This window comes from Ceratosolen solmsi, unplaced genomic scaffold, assembly GCF_000503995.2.
Source record: "Ceratosolen solmsi marchali unplaced genomic scaffold, CerSol_1.0 scaffold3, whole genome shotgun sequence".
Classification (NCBI taxonomy): domain Eukaryota; kingdom Metazoa; phylum Arthropoda; class Insecta; order Hymenoptera; family Agaonidae; genus Ceratosolen; species Ceratosolen solmsi.
Genome location: NW_011948428.1, coordinates 1,218,593 through 1,233,854, shown reverse-complemented (window position 1 = coordinate 1,233,854; position 15,262 = coordinate 1,218,593). Strand labels below are relative to the sequence as shown.

General features: G+C 38.1%; 1 protein-coding gene across 1 annotated transcript; it reads right to left on the bottom strand.

The window, feature by feature from the left end:
* Positions 1-1,729: 1,729 nt before the first annotated feature.
* On the bottom strand, positions 1,730-11,862 carry LOC105363684 (uncharacterized). Its single transcript, XM_011501435.1, has 9 exons — positions 11,517-11,862; positions 8,373-8,478; positions 5,806-5,933; positions 5,431-5,671; positions 4,121-4,188; positions 3,898-3,972; positions 3,341-3,613; positions 2,994-3,233; positions 1,730-2,006 (listed from the first exon to the last, which is right to left on the bottom strand). Exons 1-9 carry the CDS (start codon positions 11,860-11,862, stop codon positions 1,888-1,890), a joined length of 1,596 nt encoding a protein of 531 aa, XP_011499737.1. The 3' UTR covers positions 1,730-1,887.
* Between the last annotated feature and the right edge of the window lie 3,400 nt (positions 11,863-15,262).

Here is a 15,262-nt window from a genome sequence, read left to right as displayed (position 1 = left end):
TAAGTCAAATTGAAGAAATACGCGATTAAAAGATACTCATCTCATCGTTCCACGTGCAATATAAGTACAGCGAAATTTCTTACAGAATTCTTCGATTGAAATTCAAAATAATTTCCTAGCTCTTCTCGTTTCTTTATATATCCGTTTTCTTAAAAACAGCGTTATCTATACAATATTTAAATTACTATATACATTCATGTACATCCAGTCACAGAGTCGAGAGTACGAAAAAAACTTTGTCACTCACTCACGTTGCTTTACACTGCTCGCGATAAATTTTATTTTCTTCTTGTCAAGTCTCTGTGTGAGCACACCACTTTCATTGATTGATGGTGAAAAACAAAAGTGTAGTTTATGTTAATAATACCCTGATATTATTTACAGGCAATAACACTTTTCTGTTTCTTCCGCTTCGTTAAAATGATAAAGAAAAAGAAAAAGGCTTTGAATTGGTCGCGTTTGGAGGCTGCCGTTCGTTCAAACTGTTTAGATCTTTTTGCATTAATCATTCGTCTAGCAACGTCTAGCATTGTTGTTAAATTCTTAAAAATTCTTATGCGTTTAATGTTACATTAGTATCATATTTATATATTTGTCGTGGGATTTAAAATTATTATGCGACGGTGCTCGAGGAATAATCTATGTTTTTCATTTCGCAAAGGCACGCGCAGCTCCATTTTTAGTTTCATATTTTGTTTGTTTGTTTCTGTTTGTTTCTTTATTTCTTTTTTTTTTTTTTTTTTTTTTTTTTTTTTTTTTGTTTCTTTGTTTTTGTTTGCTTATGTTTCATCCAGTCAGGCCAAGGATGACCCTTGACCGAAGATTCCATTTAAAACAGCATCTTACACGTGTGTTATTTATTCTTTCTTAAATTTGTGTCCTCCTTTTCAGCTTTATCACTTATTATTCTCTCGTTTTTGTTTGAGAAAAAACGAGATGGCACATTGTTGCGGATTATCGCTCGAATTTATTTAATTTGACTGCAAAATTTTTTAATCAAACTTCGTCAAAATCAAGTGCGCACCAACTATTGGAGTTTGCAATTAAAAATTTAAAACTCCTAGATTCTTCGTTCTCGATTTTAATTAAGTTTTGTTACCTCATTTATTATTTCACGAGGAATCTTCTAGCCAGGGCAATTACAGTTTCCTTGCCTTTAACTCGCATGCGGAAAATAAAAGTCTTACTTTGAAGTAGCGGTAAGAGAATAAAAATTAAGCCCGCGGCTACGAAGCACAATCGAGAGCTATTTAATAGCCGACCGATGGAACTTGCCGTTAAGAATCGAGCTCAGCGCAACGTAAATTACCAATGACCTGATGATAATTATCGAAGCGGACAGCATTTTATCATTGCCTCGGCCGACTCATACCGATGACAAGGCCGTTCTATCATCTTATTTTCGTACTTGGACAATAAATTAGATTTATTGGCATTGAAGTTTCATTCCTAATATAAAATAATTCGAAATAATGCGGAATTGTTGGTTAATGCTGGTTAATGTACAAGTTAGAATGTCCGTCGGTGTGTGATAAATTCTGAGCTCGAGTCTTAAAAGTACCAAAAATTATCCTCGCCCAAAAGTAATTCGCGCGCACGTACACATTCTCTCGATAATCATATATATATATATATGTATATATGTATATATGTATATATGTATGTATACGTATAATAGTAGGTGAACAGCAGGCTCCAAACTTCTTTTAGGGTTTTCTTATTTCGCACACGACTCGCAGAGGGCGTTCCTCCAAACCGGGACATCCAGTTCAATGTACATATCTATACGATAGAGAGTTCAATGTCGTCGATGGAGTCCGGTCCGATAGAGGTGCTGCGTTCATCGCCTCGAGTCCACCTTGCTCATCTCAGGGCAACGTACACACATCATCTCGACAAGATGCTGCACAGCACTGTCACACCAATTGACAGGATGACGGAGACCCTCATCAGGGACGATGACGATGCGGAACTCGAGGCTGCTCTCATTAGATCCTCGCACACACCTGCAATAATAAGAAGGACAGGAATTGATTATTAATATCCTATTCTATTTTTCATCAATTATTTTGCTCCTTCGTCTTTGCTGGCCGCTCCACAATTCAGAGCTGAAATACGCTCTCCTCCCTTCTATCTTTTTTTTCTTCTGCCGTCTAACCCCCCCCCCCCCGAGACACTATTTATTTTCATCTAACTACGTAATATCGGGATTGCGGCTTGACTCTTTGGGCTATGGCTGCCTTAAAGCGGCCGAATTTTAAACGTAACTTTTTCTATTTATTCACCCTAAGCTTATCGAGTCTATCTCCTTCGGGCTTGCTCTTCAATTTAAAAAGTCTACTTATTCGTCTTCTGCTTTAATTGGAGCGGATTACCTAGTCGTTATTCAAATCAACGAGACGATCAATTTAATGACTCACTATCCAAGTATCGCAACGACTGCAAACTGACTTCCGTCTAAATTTCTACAACAGTCAATCGACGCGAGTCCAAGCCTCGTTCAAATCGCTCAATCAACAAGTTCAATAATAATCAATGCCAATGCCAATGAAATTTCAGAGCTGAGAATATTTAAGAAAATTTTAAATTTAATTGACGTTGCGTTAAAAAAAAAAAAGAAAAAGAAAAAAAGAAAAAAAAAGAAAAAAAAAAAGGATGAAAAAAAAAGCAGCAAAGAATGGAGGAGAGAAAGATAAAAAGTTGAGCGAAAAAGGGCCAAATAACGTATCTTAATAATCGATTCTTTATTTATTCCGATTTATTCCGACTTATAATGGCTAATGGTTAATTCGCGTTCCAATGAGAATTCGATTGCCCTTTAAGCTTCGAGCGCGGCTCCGACATATCCAACTTTCAATTAAATAGATTGCGCGATTAATTTGCCCTCCGAGCGAATAAAGCGCTGTTAAAAATTGGAAGAACGCCGTGTGGAAATGTCACTGACATAATAAATAACGCGCCCGGGCAAAACTCCCCGAAAGTCGAATACGCACCTTGATTGGCCAGCTTGTAGGTCCATTGGTCGGGCGTACCGCGCTGACAAAAGTTACGGGGCCTCGAGAGCCACAGTTCCTGCTGCTCGACCCTGCCGCCGACCTTCCCCGGCAGCTCCCTCGTGCTTTCGCTCAGCCGCATCGAGACGCACAGCGTCTCCTTCTCCGTGACGCTCCTGTTCCGCGAGACTATCGTGTACCAGGTGCCCTCCTCCTCCCAGCTTCCGTGGCACGAGTACGCTGAAACTTTGGCTGAATTAATCGCTCGGATCCCTAAGGGCGCCCCCAAACCCCCGCCCCTCCGCCAAACTCATACTACAATCAGCTATTCGGCCTCTCTCGCTTACCTATGTCGTTCCTCCTCCTGTCGCACGACTCCTGGATGATCATCTCGTTTTGGCCACTGGAGGTGCAGCCGATCTGCACGTCGGCGTTCTGGCAGTCGTCGGCCGGCCCCTCGGCGGCCTCGTTGCTCTCCTCCTTCCACGCGCGCTCCGAGAGTCTGAGGGCCTTGGCGAAGCGTCGCTGCCGCCTTGGCATTCTCAACTGTGGCGAGGAGACGAGGTCGAGGACCGTGTAGCGGCCCGGTTTCGGGCACGACCTCTTGTGCAGCGTGGACGCTGGGGACGTAGAAGCGGGTCAGTCGATGCGTTTGTAAAAGGATCTCGATGGGACGTAGAAGCGGGTCAGTCGATGCGTTTGTAAAAGGATCTCGATGAGAAAAACACACACACGCACGCACGCACGCACGCACGCACGCACGCGCGCGCGCGCGCGCGCACACACGATGTGTTTAACGATACTATTTATTGCCGATTCGGACTATCGATACGTGCAACTCTCGCGTCTTACGTAATTTAAGGGGATAATAAGGAGGAGAATATTATTAATCGATACGACTTACTTATGAGCGTGGAGAAGGGCTGCTTGGATGGATCATCGAGCGAACAGGCTTCGTGAGGCATAATCGACTTCTGACCTACGAAACCAGGACAATGGAAATGAAATTAAATGTAATTAAAGGGGGCGGCTGATTGAATGAGTTGAATGTTTTTGCTAAATAATAATGGCGGCGAGCGAAAGCTCGACAATATTGTGGGAATTGGTAAAATTTGAGTTTGACTTACTCGATTGCTGAACCTCGATAACGTGTCCGTCTCGTTTGTGAAAGATCATGCAGACGTAGCCGGTGTCACTGTAATTGAACATAAACGTTCGAACATGAACGTCTCTATTATATCAAAGACATTTGGCCTATGGGGTCTCTTCGAGCGGACCTCGTATTATCCAAGGAGATTTAAGGAAAGATTTTAAGCGTTCGGCTCTCCTCGTTCGCGGTTTTTTTTTTTTTTTGTTTTTTTGTTTTTTCTTTTTTTTAACAAAGCCATATGTAATGTATTTATAGTGGCGCTTTTGCCAAGGACTCTCTAGCGGTGAGATTTTAATAAGATTTCGAATAATTAGTTGGGCTGTAAAGGAGTAGATAAATTTAAATAAAGGATTTGATAATTATGTCTAATTTCATTATCTCTCTCTCTACCTACGCACCTACCTACCTACCTACCTACCTATCTACCAATTCTATCTATCTATCGATCTAATCTCTCTTTCAAATTTGACAATCATCGTTAACGGTGTAAATAATTTATTACGCTCCGAGTTGTGAAATTTAAGATTAAAATACAATTCGTTTCTTTCCAACGAGTACTATCACTTTAATAAATTCAATCGACCAGTCGTGACAACGAATGGAAAAAAATCTCATTATGATAATTTAATCAATAAGAAATTAACCCAGTAAATGTTTAAAATAAAAAAAAAAAAAAAAAAAAAATGACAGCAAATAATATTTTTCGCGTTAACGTACGGATAAATAATCGTATTTCCGTATAGTTGTGATTAAGGTAAAATACATGCAAAGCAGCCACTGACCCATAATCGAGTAAAATATGAACTTTTTTGTTATTTTAACATATTGACTGCATGGGCCAGGGACGGAAGAAAACTAAATTTCGTCATAAACAAACGGTTCGAAATGAAAAGGATGGGAGAGCGGGGCTGGGTGGAGCGGTTTACGATGGCGGGGGACGGGGGGCGGGGGGGGGCGAGGGCGAGGGCGAAAGAAAGATTGATAGAAAATTCCATGCGTCGTTAGCATGAATATACAAATAATTATAATACTCTTTAGAAGGAGGCATTTTATATAGAATAATTTGAATAACTATACAACAAAAGGAATCCCCCCCCCTCCTCCCACCTCAAATTCAACTTCACTCGTATTCTAAAGCGCATTTACTTAACATGATGAAACTCCGTAAATTTATTCAACGCTTTCAATTAAATTACATAGTGCCATCTTGACTAGAATCCTTCTAAAATCTCGGCCTTTTGAGTACTTAGCGCAGAGTAAACGCTCTAAAATTGAGATAAAACTCACCATCCGCTGGCGACGTGAGCGACGAGTTTGACTTTTGATCCCTGCATATCGTCATTCGGATGCATCTTTTCAAGATTGTGACAGACAACCTTCTCATCGCTTTTCATCTCATCGTTAAATGTCACCTTCAGCATCGAGTTACCTTTGGTGAAGTGATAGTTCCTCGAACCATCTAGGAAGTGCCAATCGTGGTGTTGCGTCACCCACGACGGATATTTGCACCTAACGTGCTCCTTTTCCTCTGTGCACATAAGACATTGCGTTAAAATTTCCTTTTTTAAAATTACCATTCGTCGATAATTCTACGTACGAGTGGTTGCTGTTAGGACAAAATCGATAGGGCCCTCGTCGGAGGGAGAGAAAACAAAAACAAACCTTTTGTAAAATTGAAATTTCGCGCGCCCTCGGTAATCGAAGTCAAGCCATTGCAGCTCGGATCGCCGGACTCGGAAATGTAATATTCAATTTTTCCCTCTTTATGGATTTTCTCGTACAAGAAGCATCTGAAATTCATAACAATTTCCATTCATAATCAATCGCATATTTCTTTCTTAATTTTTTCTTTATGGGCTTTGCCACTTTTGACCAAAGTCACGCAAACGCCCAAAATTACATGTAGAAATATCACCGTCGCACTAATTAATTAATCGAGAAGGACCTCGGTTAATGTGACGTGAGCTTTATATATGACCGCCGGTCAATACGAGACGCGATGCTTTTATCCAACCATTTTTACCTAAAATGTCGCTTGAAACGTCGATACTCCTCGGTCACACTCTCACTCCTACCCGACGATAATATTTTACTTTGCTCGTTTGCTCGTGAAATATCAATCAAGATTGACCGGCCAACGATTGGACAACCACATCGTTAAAGCAGACGAACGAAGTCGAGCCGAGGACTCGAACTTGCAACTTACAAGGGACTGGCGTCGTATCATCATCGGGTGGCTCGGGAGCGTACCCTCGGTACCTGGTGCTACGCAACGGAAGAGCTTCTTACGAGGCGAGGGACGCCATATCGCGTGAGCTTTCTCATGATCTCGGCACGACATACGAATGGTAGAGAGCAGCGGGCGGTTGCCTCGCTGATTAATTTATTTATCAATTACGCGGTGCGGCTCCTCATACACGCTCCGGGCAATTTGCCGAATGATGAGCTCCCGTCTCTTTCCTCTCATTTGCTCATGAGCATGTAATTCGCTGCCGCCCGACTGTCCCATACTCCTTTTGCCCCGCAACCTCGAGGGCTCTAGGGATCAATGCCGATTGAACGCGCGTACGGTCCTTCGTCAAATCGAGCCCTACTAATCTTTCTTCGGCGATATTTCTCAGCTGCTCGAGACCGTGCTCGGCCGTCCTCGGATACGGTTGAAAAAGCCGCTCGGCAATTAGCCGATCGTGAGAACTTTAAGCGATAAAAATTGCAAAGCCCGCCTGTACACGCGTAAGTGCATCCCTGTTAATCCCTCGCCCTAGATGAAACATCATCAGCGCCCTCTCTAACTTCCTCCGATCCTTGTAATCTCATCTTATCTCATATATATATATCTCTCTCTCTCTCTCTGTCTCTCTCTCTCTCTCTCTCTGTCTCTCCCCCCCCCCTCCCTCTGTCTCTCTGCCCCCCTCCCTCTCCCTCTCACACCAGCCATACATACACGCAGATGCACGCACGCACGCACGCACGCACGCACGCACGCACGCACGCAACATACGTAAGCGAGCATGGGTTAAAACTCTTTTATTAACCGATCTCTCGTTACTTCTACATCTATCGTGAAAGTGCCGTCTTCTCTATCGACATGCTTCGTACCTCGAAACCATTCCGCAAACGTTCGCCAGCTCCGCACGTTTCAATTACACGAGCATATTCTCTTGTATCGATTTTTACATTTGCAAAGCTTGGCGGCATTTTTTTTTTTTCATCGAGCTCGATCGTCCGGGAAAATTATCCTATCCACGACCGCACTTATCGTGCCCTTCTTTTCTCTCTCGTTCTCCTTTGTTGTCCTACATTTGGCAATCGCTGGCCAACTCGTTCTAATATCCACAACGATCGTGCCGCTTTGCGATATCGACGCTCGATCGATGATTTAGCTATTGCTTATCAAAGAAAAATATATTATTTTATATAATTTTTACGGACGACTGTAAGTGTCCACTTGGACGAGCCAAAGATATTTTTCTCAATTTCTTTTATCTCTAACGCAGATAGAAATATTATTAATATTATTACGACTGAATAGCATTGATAAGAATACAATCAAAATTATAAGTAAAACAGTTTAATTCCTTTTTCTTTCTGTTTTTCCATCTTTTTTCATATTCCGGAATATAATATTTATTTTTCGCTTTACTCAATTACCATCGAAACTCAACTGTTTCACTGGCACATATCTCTCAACAAAATTATATGATAATTAAACTGAAAAATATTGTAAAAGTACTTTAACATATCGGTGTCATTAATTAACAGATGAGATTTTTTTTGCAAAATTCAATTTTGTATTCAATCATTGAAATACGAACTACTAATAATGAGCTTTTATATTTTATCTCATAAGCTCGGACAATATGGCTTCAATTACACATACACAGGCCATTATAAAAAAGAAAAGCCAATAAATGAATAATGTGAAAAAGGATATTATCGATGCTTTACAATCATCGTCTCTTCTAGATAATGAAAAATTGCCAAAAAGCATACAATTTCTCATACGTATCGTGAAACAAAAAATTTGTTTCTAATACTTTTCTAGAAAAGCCGATCGTCTCCACGTTCTTCCCATCACCCTATTCATCCTCGTTCGCTAATTTTCTCGATCTCGACCAACTGCTCTCGGCAGAGGAAAATTAATGTCGAAATAACAAAAATAAGAAAAAAGAAAAAAAAAACCCTGATACATTTGTAATAGTTGTAATTTAAATGTATGACGACGATACCTGAATGTCTCCTCGCTGGCCTGTGCCCTGCCAACCAATTTCAGCGTCCCGAGCAAATACATGTTACGACCTTCCTTCCATGTCGCCAGGCACTGCAGCTCCTCGGCTGTGAAAAAAAAAAAAAAAAAATAAATAAATAAAATAAGACAAGCCGACGTAAGAATAGTGGCGGCATTAAGTTACAACGCGTTGCGACAATGAGTGAAGGAGAAATCGTGTCGGTTTTTAATGGGAGACGCAAAGGAAGCGGTAATCGAATTACTTTGATAATTGATTTAGAAGACTTGCGAGAAGAGTAGAGCGGCGCTAGTGACTGATGAAGGAAGTGGCTGACAGGTAGAGTGAGAGAGTAAGAGTAAGAGAGAGAGAGAGAGAGAGAGAGAGAGAGAAAAGACTACATAGTTTTAAACACAGTTTTATTAAGCTACGATCCACAGAAGCCTTGAGACTGACTGACCCCCCACGGCACTTTTACCTTCCTCGTGCTCCTATACGCATGCCCTTTTCACTTCTCGTTATTCTTACACGTTCTTTCTCTATCTTACACTTTTAATTTAGAGCTATTTCCAGAAATACGAACGTCTCATGGATGACCCAAAGTAGTAATTTTTTTTTTTTTTTTTTTTTTTTTTTTTTTTTTTTTTTATCCAAGACGACACATTTCTATGTTCATTTATCCATCATAAAACTGCTGTAACAAGCTTTTGCATTCAGAAATTATGTGCTTTCTCGTACGGAAGCTTAACTATTCTTATTACTGTAATCAAATGTTCAGTTTATTCTACAGAAAATATATGTCGTAGATAACATAAATTTGCAAATAAAATCATTTTTCGAATAATATAATTAATTCTGACTATGTAACAGTAAATCATGCTTTCATATCAAATAAATTCAAATACTTTTGTTTTTATGAATCTAATATTAATAAATTTCTTCTATTCGTTAAATAAATCATAGCATTAGTTAATAAATACAAATAGTGTGCTAATAATAATAATAATAATAATAATAATAATAATAATAATAATAATAATAATAATAATAATCATATAACTCGGATAATATTGCTTTAGTGAACATTAATAGGCGATTCTTTGACATTTAGAAATTATGTACAATTTTTTAAATAATTCGAATAAAAATCTATTCTTAATAGAAGAAATTTTATAAACGTTCCTATAAGCGACGCGTCCTTCACACTTAACATTTAGCTATTCAAATCAAATTCAGTATTATATTACAGACTTTTACTTTATATTTATGTGCGAAAAGAAGTTCTCTGTCTCTCTGTCGGTCTGTCTCGCTCGCTCGCTCACTCACCCTCTTTAGGATTTTATTTTAAAATATTTTATCATTCAATGCACAAGTATCTTTGAAGTGGTAAATAGTGGAGCCTTCAATTCAAGTTTATTATTACTTTTTCCTTTGAAAACACTGCTCCAAAAGCAAGAACGAAAGACTGAAATTGGAAAAATAATTGAGATTATACAAGTTTTCCCCGTGCTCGAAAAAGATAGGTGGAAGATCTTGCTTCACACCTAACTGCAATCTTAATTGCCAGATGTCAAATTCGAAAGAGAAAAATGAAAAATAGATAAATGAAAGTGTGTGAGAGTCCGAATGAGATCACAGCGAAGGAGAGTAATAGTAGCTGTAGGGGCGTGGCGGTGCAGGGTAGGGGGTGTACACATAGAGGTGTAGCAGTAAATTGGATTAGAGCAAACGACCTATTTTCCTTAATGCAGAGACATTTCATTCTATTTTTCCGCTCACGGTTTCCGTATTATTTGTACTACAAAAGCAAATTTTTTTTTTTTTAACAATATTGATTTTCAGTTTTATAATTATTCGCTTATCAGGTGAGAAAAATATGTAAAAATTATGCAATTATTCTTACTCGTTTATAAAAATTGAAGCCTATTTAGTATTTATTATTGAAATATTTCATGGAGAAACCTCTAAATAATATTGATATTTTTAATGATAAATGGCTAAGATACATAGTTGGCGTATTTGAAATTTGAAAGAATTTTCTTGTAATAAGTAATTTTATGGTTTAGCGGATGTAATCTTTAGTCGACAGTGAAGTACACGTAAATGTTAAAAGTAGTCTTGATTTTCTTATTTAATTATTATCATTATTATTATTATCTTCATTTTTTTCTATATATAAATGGCACGCGGTGGCTTAGATCGAGCTATGTTTGAAACGAAAAAAAAAAAAAAAAAAAAAAAAAAAAAAAAAAAAAAAAAAAAAACAGTTAACAAAATATTTCAATAAGAATATGTGTAACATTGACGTACAAAGCTGTAGGACAATGTTATTTTCTTAACATTGTGCGGTCATCTTTTTCACAGGTATTTAATCAGGGAGGAATTTCATTAAGCAAGGTAGTACAGGATACGTATAGAAATTTCGTGGAATTAAAAAATGTCGAAATACTGAACATTTTTGTATAATTTTGACTCGGGGCTTTTTTTGTTTTTTTTGCATCAAAGGCCTCCTTCTAACAGAATTTTTTATTGTCGCGCGATACTTTATCCCCTTAGAGCGAAGAGGAAAACAATTTTTAAATTCTGTCGCTCAACCGTGTTCGTCTTCATGCTCGATACGTTAACAATAATAAAACAAATCGTTAATTGCCATCGATTCATTGGGCAAAACAAAAATTAAAATTATGCGATGTTGTGTCGTAGCCGCTTATCGAATGGTACGTGAATTTAATACGGATATCACGAGGATCGTACTCGATTACAAGGACGAGCTTTATAATTATTTAATTTGGCATTGAAGTAGCACATCAAACTGCTCAATCGTCAGCCCCGAGAACATACGGGAATTCAGCTGTAATGCACAATGACACGAACGTGCTACTTAACGACACTGACTAGGGAATTGAGAAAACTGTCGACTCAATGCCGATGATACCCAATCGCAACCACCCAAATATCAAGTAATGATCCCACGTAATGAATTCGACTAGATGCGTGTGAAGAGCTCGAATTTACGAGATTATTAAACCGTCAATGAGCAATGAAGATAATGACGCGCCCACCTGTCACTCCCATCCCGAACCCAAATCCCCTCACTGCTCCTAAATGTTCCTAAAGCTTAGAATGACTCGGATGACTATTACTCACTGCTGCTCTCGGCCCCCTGTATGTCCGCGCAGGCCTGATACTTCAGCAGAAGCTTGCTATCGTCGATGCAGCTCTCGGCCTGATTCTCCAGGGCCTTGCACTCGCCGTGGCCCCGATTGTAGCTGAAGCTGAACGGTGGCCCGACGAAGGGGCAGGAGATTGGCTTCGAGTCCAGCCTGAACATCGAGTTGAGATTCTCGTCGGATCTGAGCTCCTGGCAGACCTTTTCCAGGTCCGTGTGGCTCGAGCAGTAGGCTAATGACAGAAAGGGGAAAAGGCTTATTGCACAATGTACTATCGAGGCTTGCTCCATGTGCGCTTGCACCTCCTCGGCAATCGCTCTCATTTATTTATAGATTTAGAGAGATAATGCCATTACATATCTCGGCTATTTATTTATTATTTGTACTAAATGGCTTTAAGCGAGAGCAAGTAAGTTTCGGGCGATAAACATGGGCTATTTGTATTCTACTCTAATATAATCATTTTCTTCTTGTTGTTATAGGATAATATGTAGTTTCTACGTAAAATCGAGTGTTCGAATGAAATTACAATTATATATGCATTTTTATAAATACGTCATACTGTTTTGGAAAATATCCGTAGCTTCATTTTTAATGAAATTTATTCAAGGGCTTCGAAGCACATCTGACACATTTTGCGAATACTTAAAAATGTTTAATAAGGTCAATTGTATTGTAATTCAAGCCCGTTTAATAATACACCAATACATTACCAGCAATTATAAATTATATCTGAAATGATATTTATACTTTACTGTTTTACGTATAGCGGACGACGTCCAGAAATGAACTTATTTATATCGAATATTTAAAGTAAGCCTCATTTATGCAATGCAGTCAATTATATTATATAGGGCATCGATAGAAGAATTTTTAAATTGATATATCTCTCTCTCTCTCTCTCTCTCTCTCTCGCTTTATTCGTCTTCTGTTGCCTGTGAGTGTGTAAATAAGAGAGAGAGAGAGAGAGAGAGAGAGAGAGAGAGAGAGAGTGAAATCTAAATGCGAATTTCATGTAAAAATCTGTGTACGTATTGGAAATTAATATAATAAATTATTAAAAAGATTAAAAATGAAATTATTATTATAGAATAAAGTAAAATTCATGTCATAAACGTTTACAAATGCCTATAATACGAATTTTCATATTATACGTATTAATTGATTATAGATATATTCATATAAAAATGCGGTAATCATCATAATTTTAGACTAATTTCAAAATCCTAATTTAATACGAATTCCCTAAAAATATTTGTAATTAAAATACATAATTTCTAGAAATAAATGACATGACGATGTTTATTCAACTATAATAGAGCGACAGATATAAATAATGCACAAATGGTAATTGGTATGATTGAAAGAGTACTTTAATTCGATATAAACATCTCTCCGTAGTTTGAAGTACGAGTTTAATTAAAGTTAAAATTCTATATTAGGAAGATATATTTAATTGAAATTAAGCTGTGCCGACTGATAGAACGTAATATAAATTACACAAATGAAAATAAACGATCGTCACTTAATCAGACGATTGGTCACTCGTATTTTTACATACTTCTTAATTATAATAATGGAATTAAAATAGAAAACTCAAATACATTTCGGCAAATCCGCTAGTATAGCGGAATTCAAATTTAATGTTAATTTACAAAATTTAAAGCAGTGATATAGTAATTTGTCGGGTAAAATTGTTTCTCAATTATATGACAATTAATTTTTAGTTGTTAATATACAGTAATTTAATTTGCTCAAACGATTAAATAAACAAACGAATTAATATATTCTTCATGTCAACTTAGCTGCATTTGCATATTAGTAAAAACGAAAATGGGCATTGCGGCGCATTTGTCCCCAAAAATTACTTAGCAATTAGATAGAATTTTTCGTGCCGCGGAAATAAAATTAAAAAAATCAACAGGAAGAAAATGATTGTAATAATAATAAAACTTGCAAATGGACAGAGTGGTTTGAAGTCTCGATAAAACGGGGCGGGTGTGGGGGAGGCGCAAAGTCGCATCTACACGGGCATATAGACGAACTGGTGCATTGCATATTCACGGGAGCGAGGGAGAGAGTAAGAAAAAGAATAAGCTAGGATCCACGAGGGCTAGGTTTCCTCCGGGGAGGCCAGGCACCGGTGGCCCTTTGATAATTTATGCATTTCGGCATAATCTCTCTGCTCGCCTATATGAAAGCAGCAGCCTTGGCGCGGTATCTCCTTCTCCCTCCCTCGGCCGCACTCTATCTCACAATGTCTTTCTATTTCTCCATCTAGCTAAAGTTCGTTTCAAATAGGGCGGAGCCCTTCCATTCGTCTCTCTTTCTCTCTCTCTCTCTCCTTCTCTCTCTCTCTCTCTCTCTCTCTCTCTCTCTCTCTCTCTATACTAAGAGACGGGGCCGAGCAAATTTTCGCGCAAAATAAGGGTGCGGAAAATAAGCGGGACGCTAGCTCGGGTCGACACAAAAAGCGCGACATAAGTCTGTCTGCGTGCGGGCCTGTGTGTATTTATGAAATAAAGTGACAACCGTTAATTATTGATCGCTAGGTGTGGATGAGAGTATCCCATATGCAAGAGAATGAAACGTCGGGAAATTGAAAATCTGTCCTAAGCGATCTTCATTAAAATAATTCATTTCAGCGAGACTTAATAACATCACGAGGTAATATTTTCAAAAGATTATGAACATTCAAAGTGCCGCGCTTATATTATTTTGATCTTGATGACCGTAAGTTGGATTGGACGATATATTTTATAAATTAAGAATATAATTATTGATAATTCATCTTGTTCTTAATTGGAAATATTTTTAAGGAAGATTTTATAGATAGACTGAGTTGAAACGCGATACATGCAATTGTTTATAATCATATTCGTCCGACATTGGATTCTTTAGATTTTATAATAAAGTATTATAATACCTTAAATTATCATAGGGTGTAATTTCTTTAAAAAGAGAGGGAGAGAGGGAGAGATTGAAAAGGAAAAAAAAATATTAACAACGGCGAACGATTATAATATTTCTAGATGCAATTATATACAATTTGTCAGCGTTGTATACTCTTTTTCTTTTTCATTATTTTTCTTCTGCTTTTTTTTTATTGTTAACAAGTGTTTTTTTTTTCTACTTATTTCAAGCACAATTTTATCACCCGTTAACATTCGTTGTAACTCTTTATTTATTTTCGACGAAACATCAATGAAAATTAATTGTAATTAATTGTAATGATTGCTCGTATATGAAAATGTACGTGAAATTCGAAATATAATATCGATTGAACGAATTTGATAATTTCAGGATTTACATCAATTAAGGATGGTTAATGTGTTTTCAAACGATGGTAATAAATACTAATGAAAATGTAGGTAGATGTACACTTAATAATAAAATTAATTTTTAAGTTAGACGCGTATTGCCATGGAATACAGTAATTTCCGTAGTAGCCCGAAAAAAAAAGGGGGGGGGGAAATGTCAACGCGAGTGAGGCTCATCAGAATTGAACGGTAAAAGAATGTGAAGTAAGAAACGAGGAGGAGTAGAAGCGTTTCAAAAAAGGGAAAAATAAGGGACGATAAAAACTCGGACGTAAAGCAGGCGACGCACTTTTCCCTTGATTAAGAGAAGAAGCGAGTTGTCGGGTGAAGCACACAAGCGTTGCGAGCAAGTGGGACAGTGGACGTGACGAGGGGCGCGTGAGGATGAGGGAGGGGAGGGGGG

Coding starts and splice junctions, on each gene's coding strand:
- LOC105363684 (XM_011501435.1), bottom strand. CDS start 11,862: ATGAGAGCGATTGCCGAGGAGGTGCAAGCGCACATGGAGCAAGCCTCG. Junction 8,479..11,516: donor ACAGGGGGCCGAGAGCAGCA/GTGAGTAATAGT, acceptor TTTTTTTCACAG/CCGAGGAGCTGCAGTGCCTG. Junction 5,672..5,805: donor AAATTTCAATTTTACAAAAG/GTTTGTTTTTGT, acceptor TTATGTGCACAG/AGGAAAAGGAGCACGTTAGG.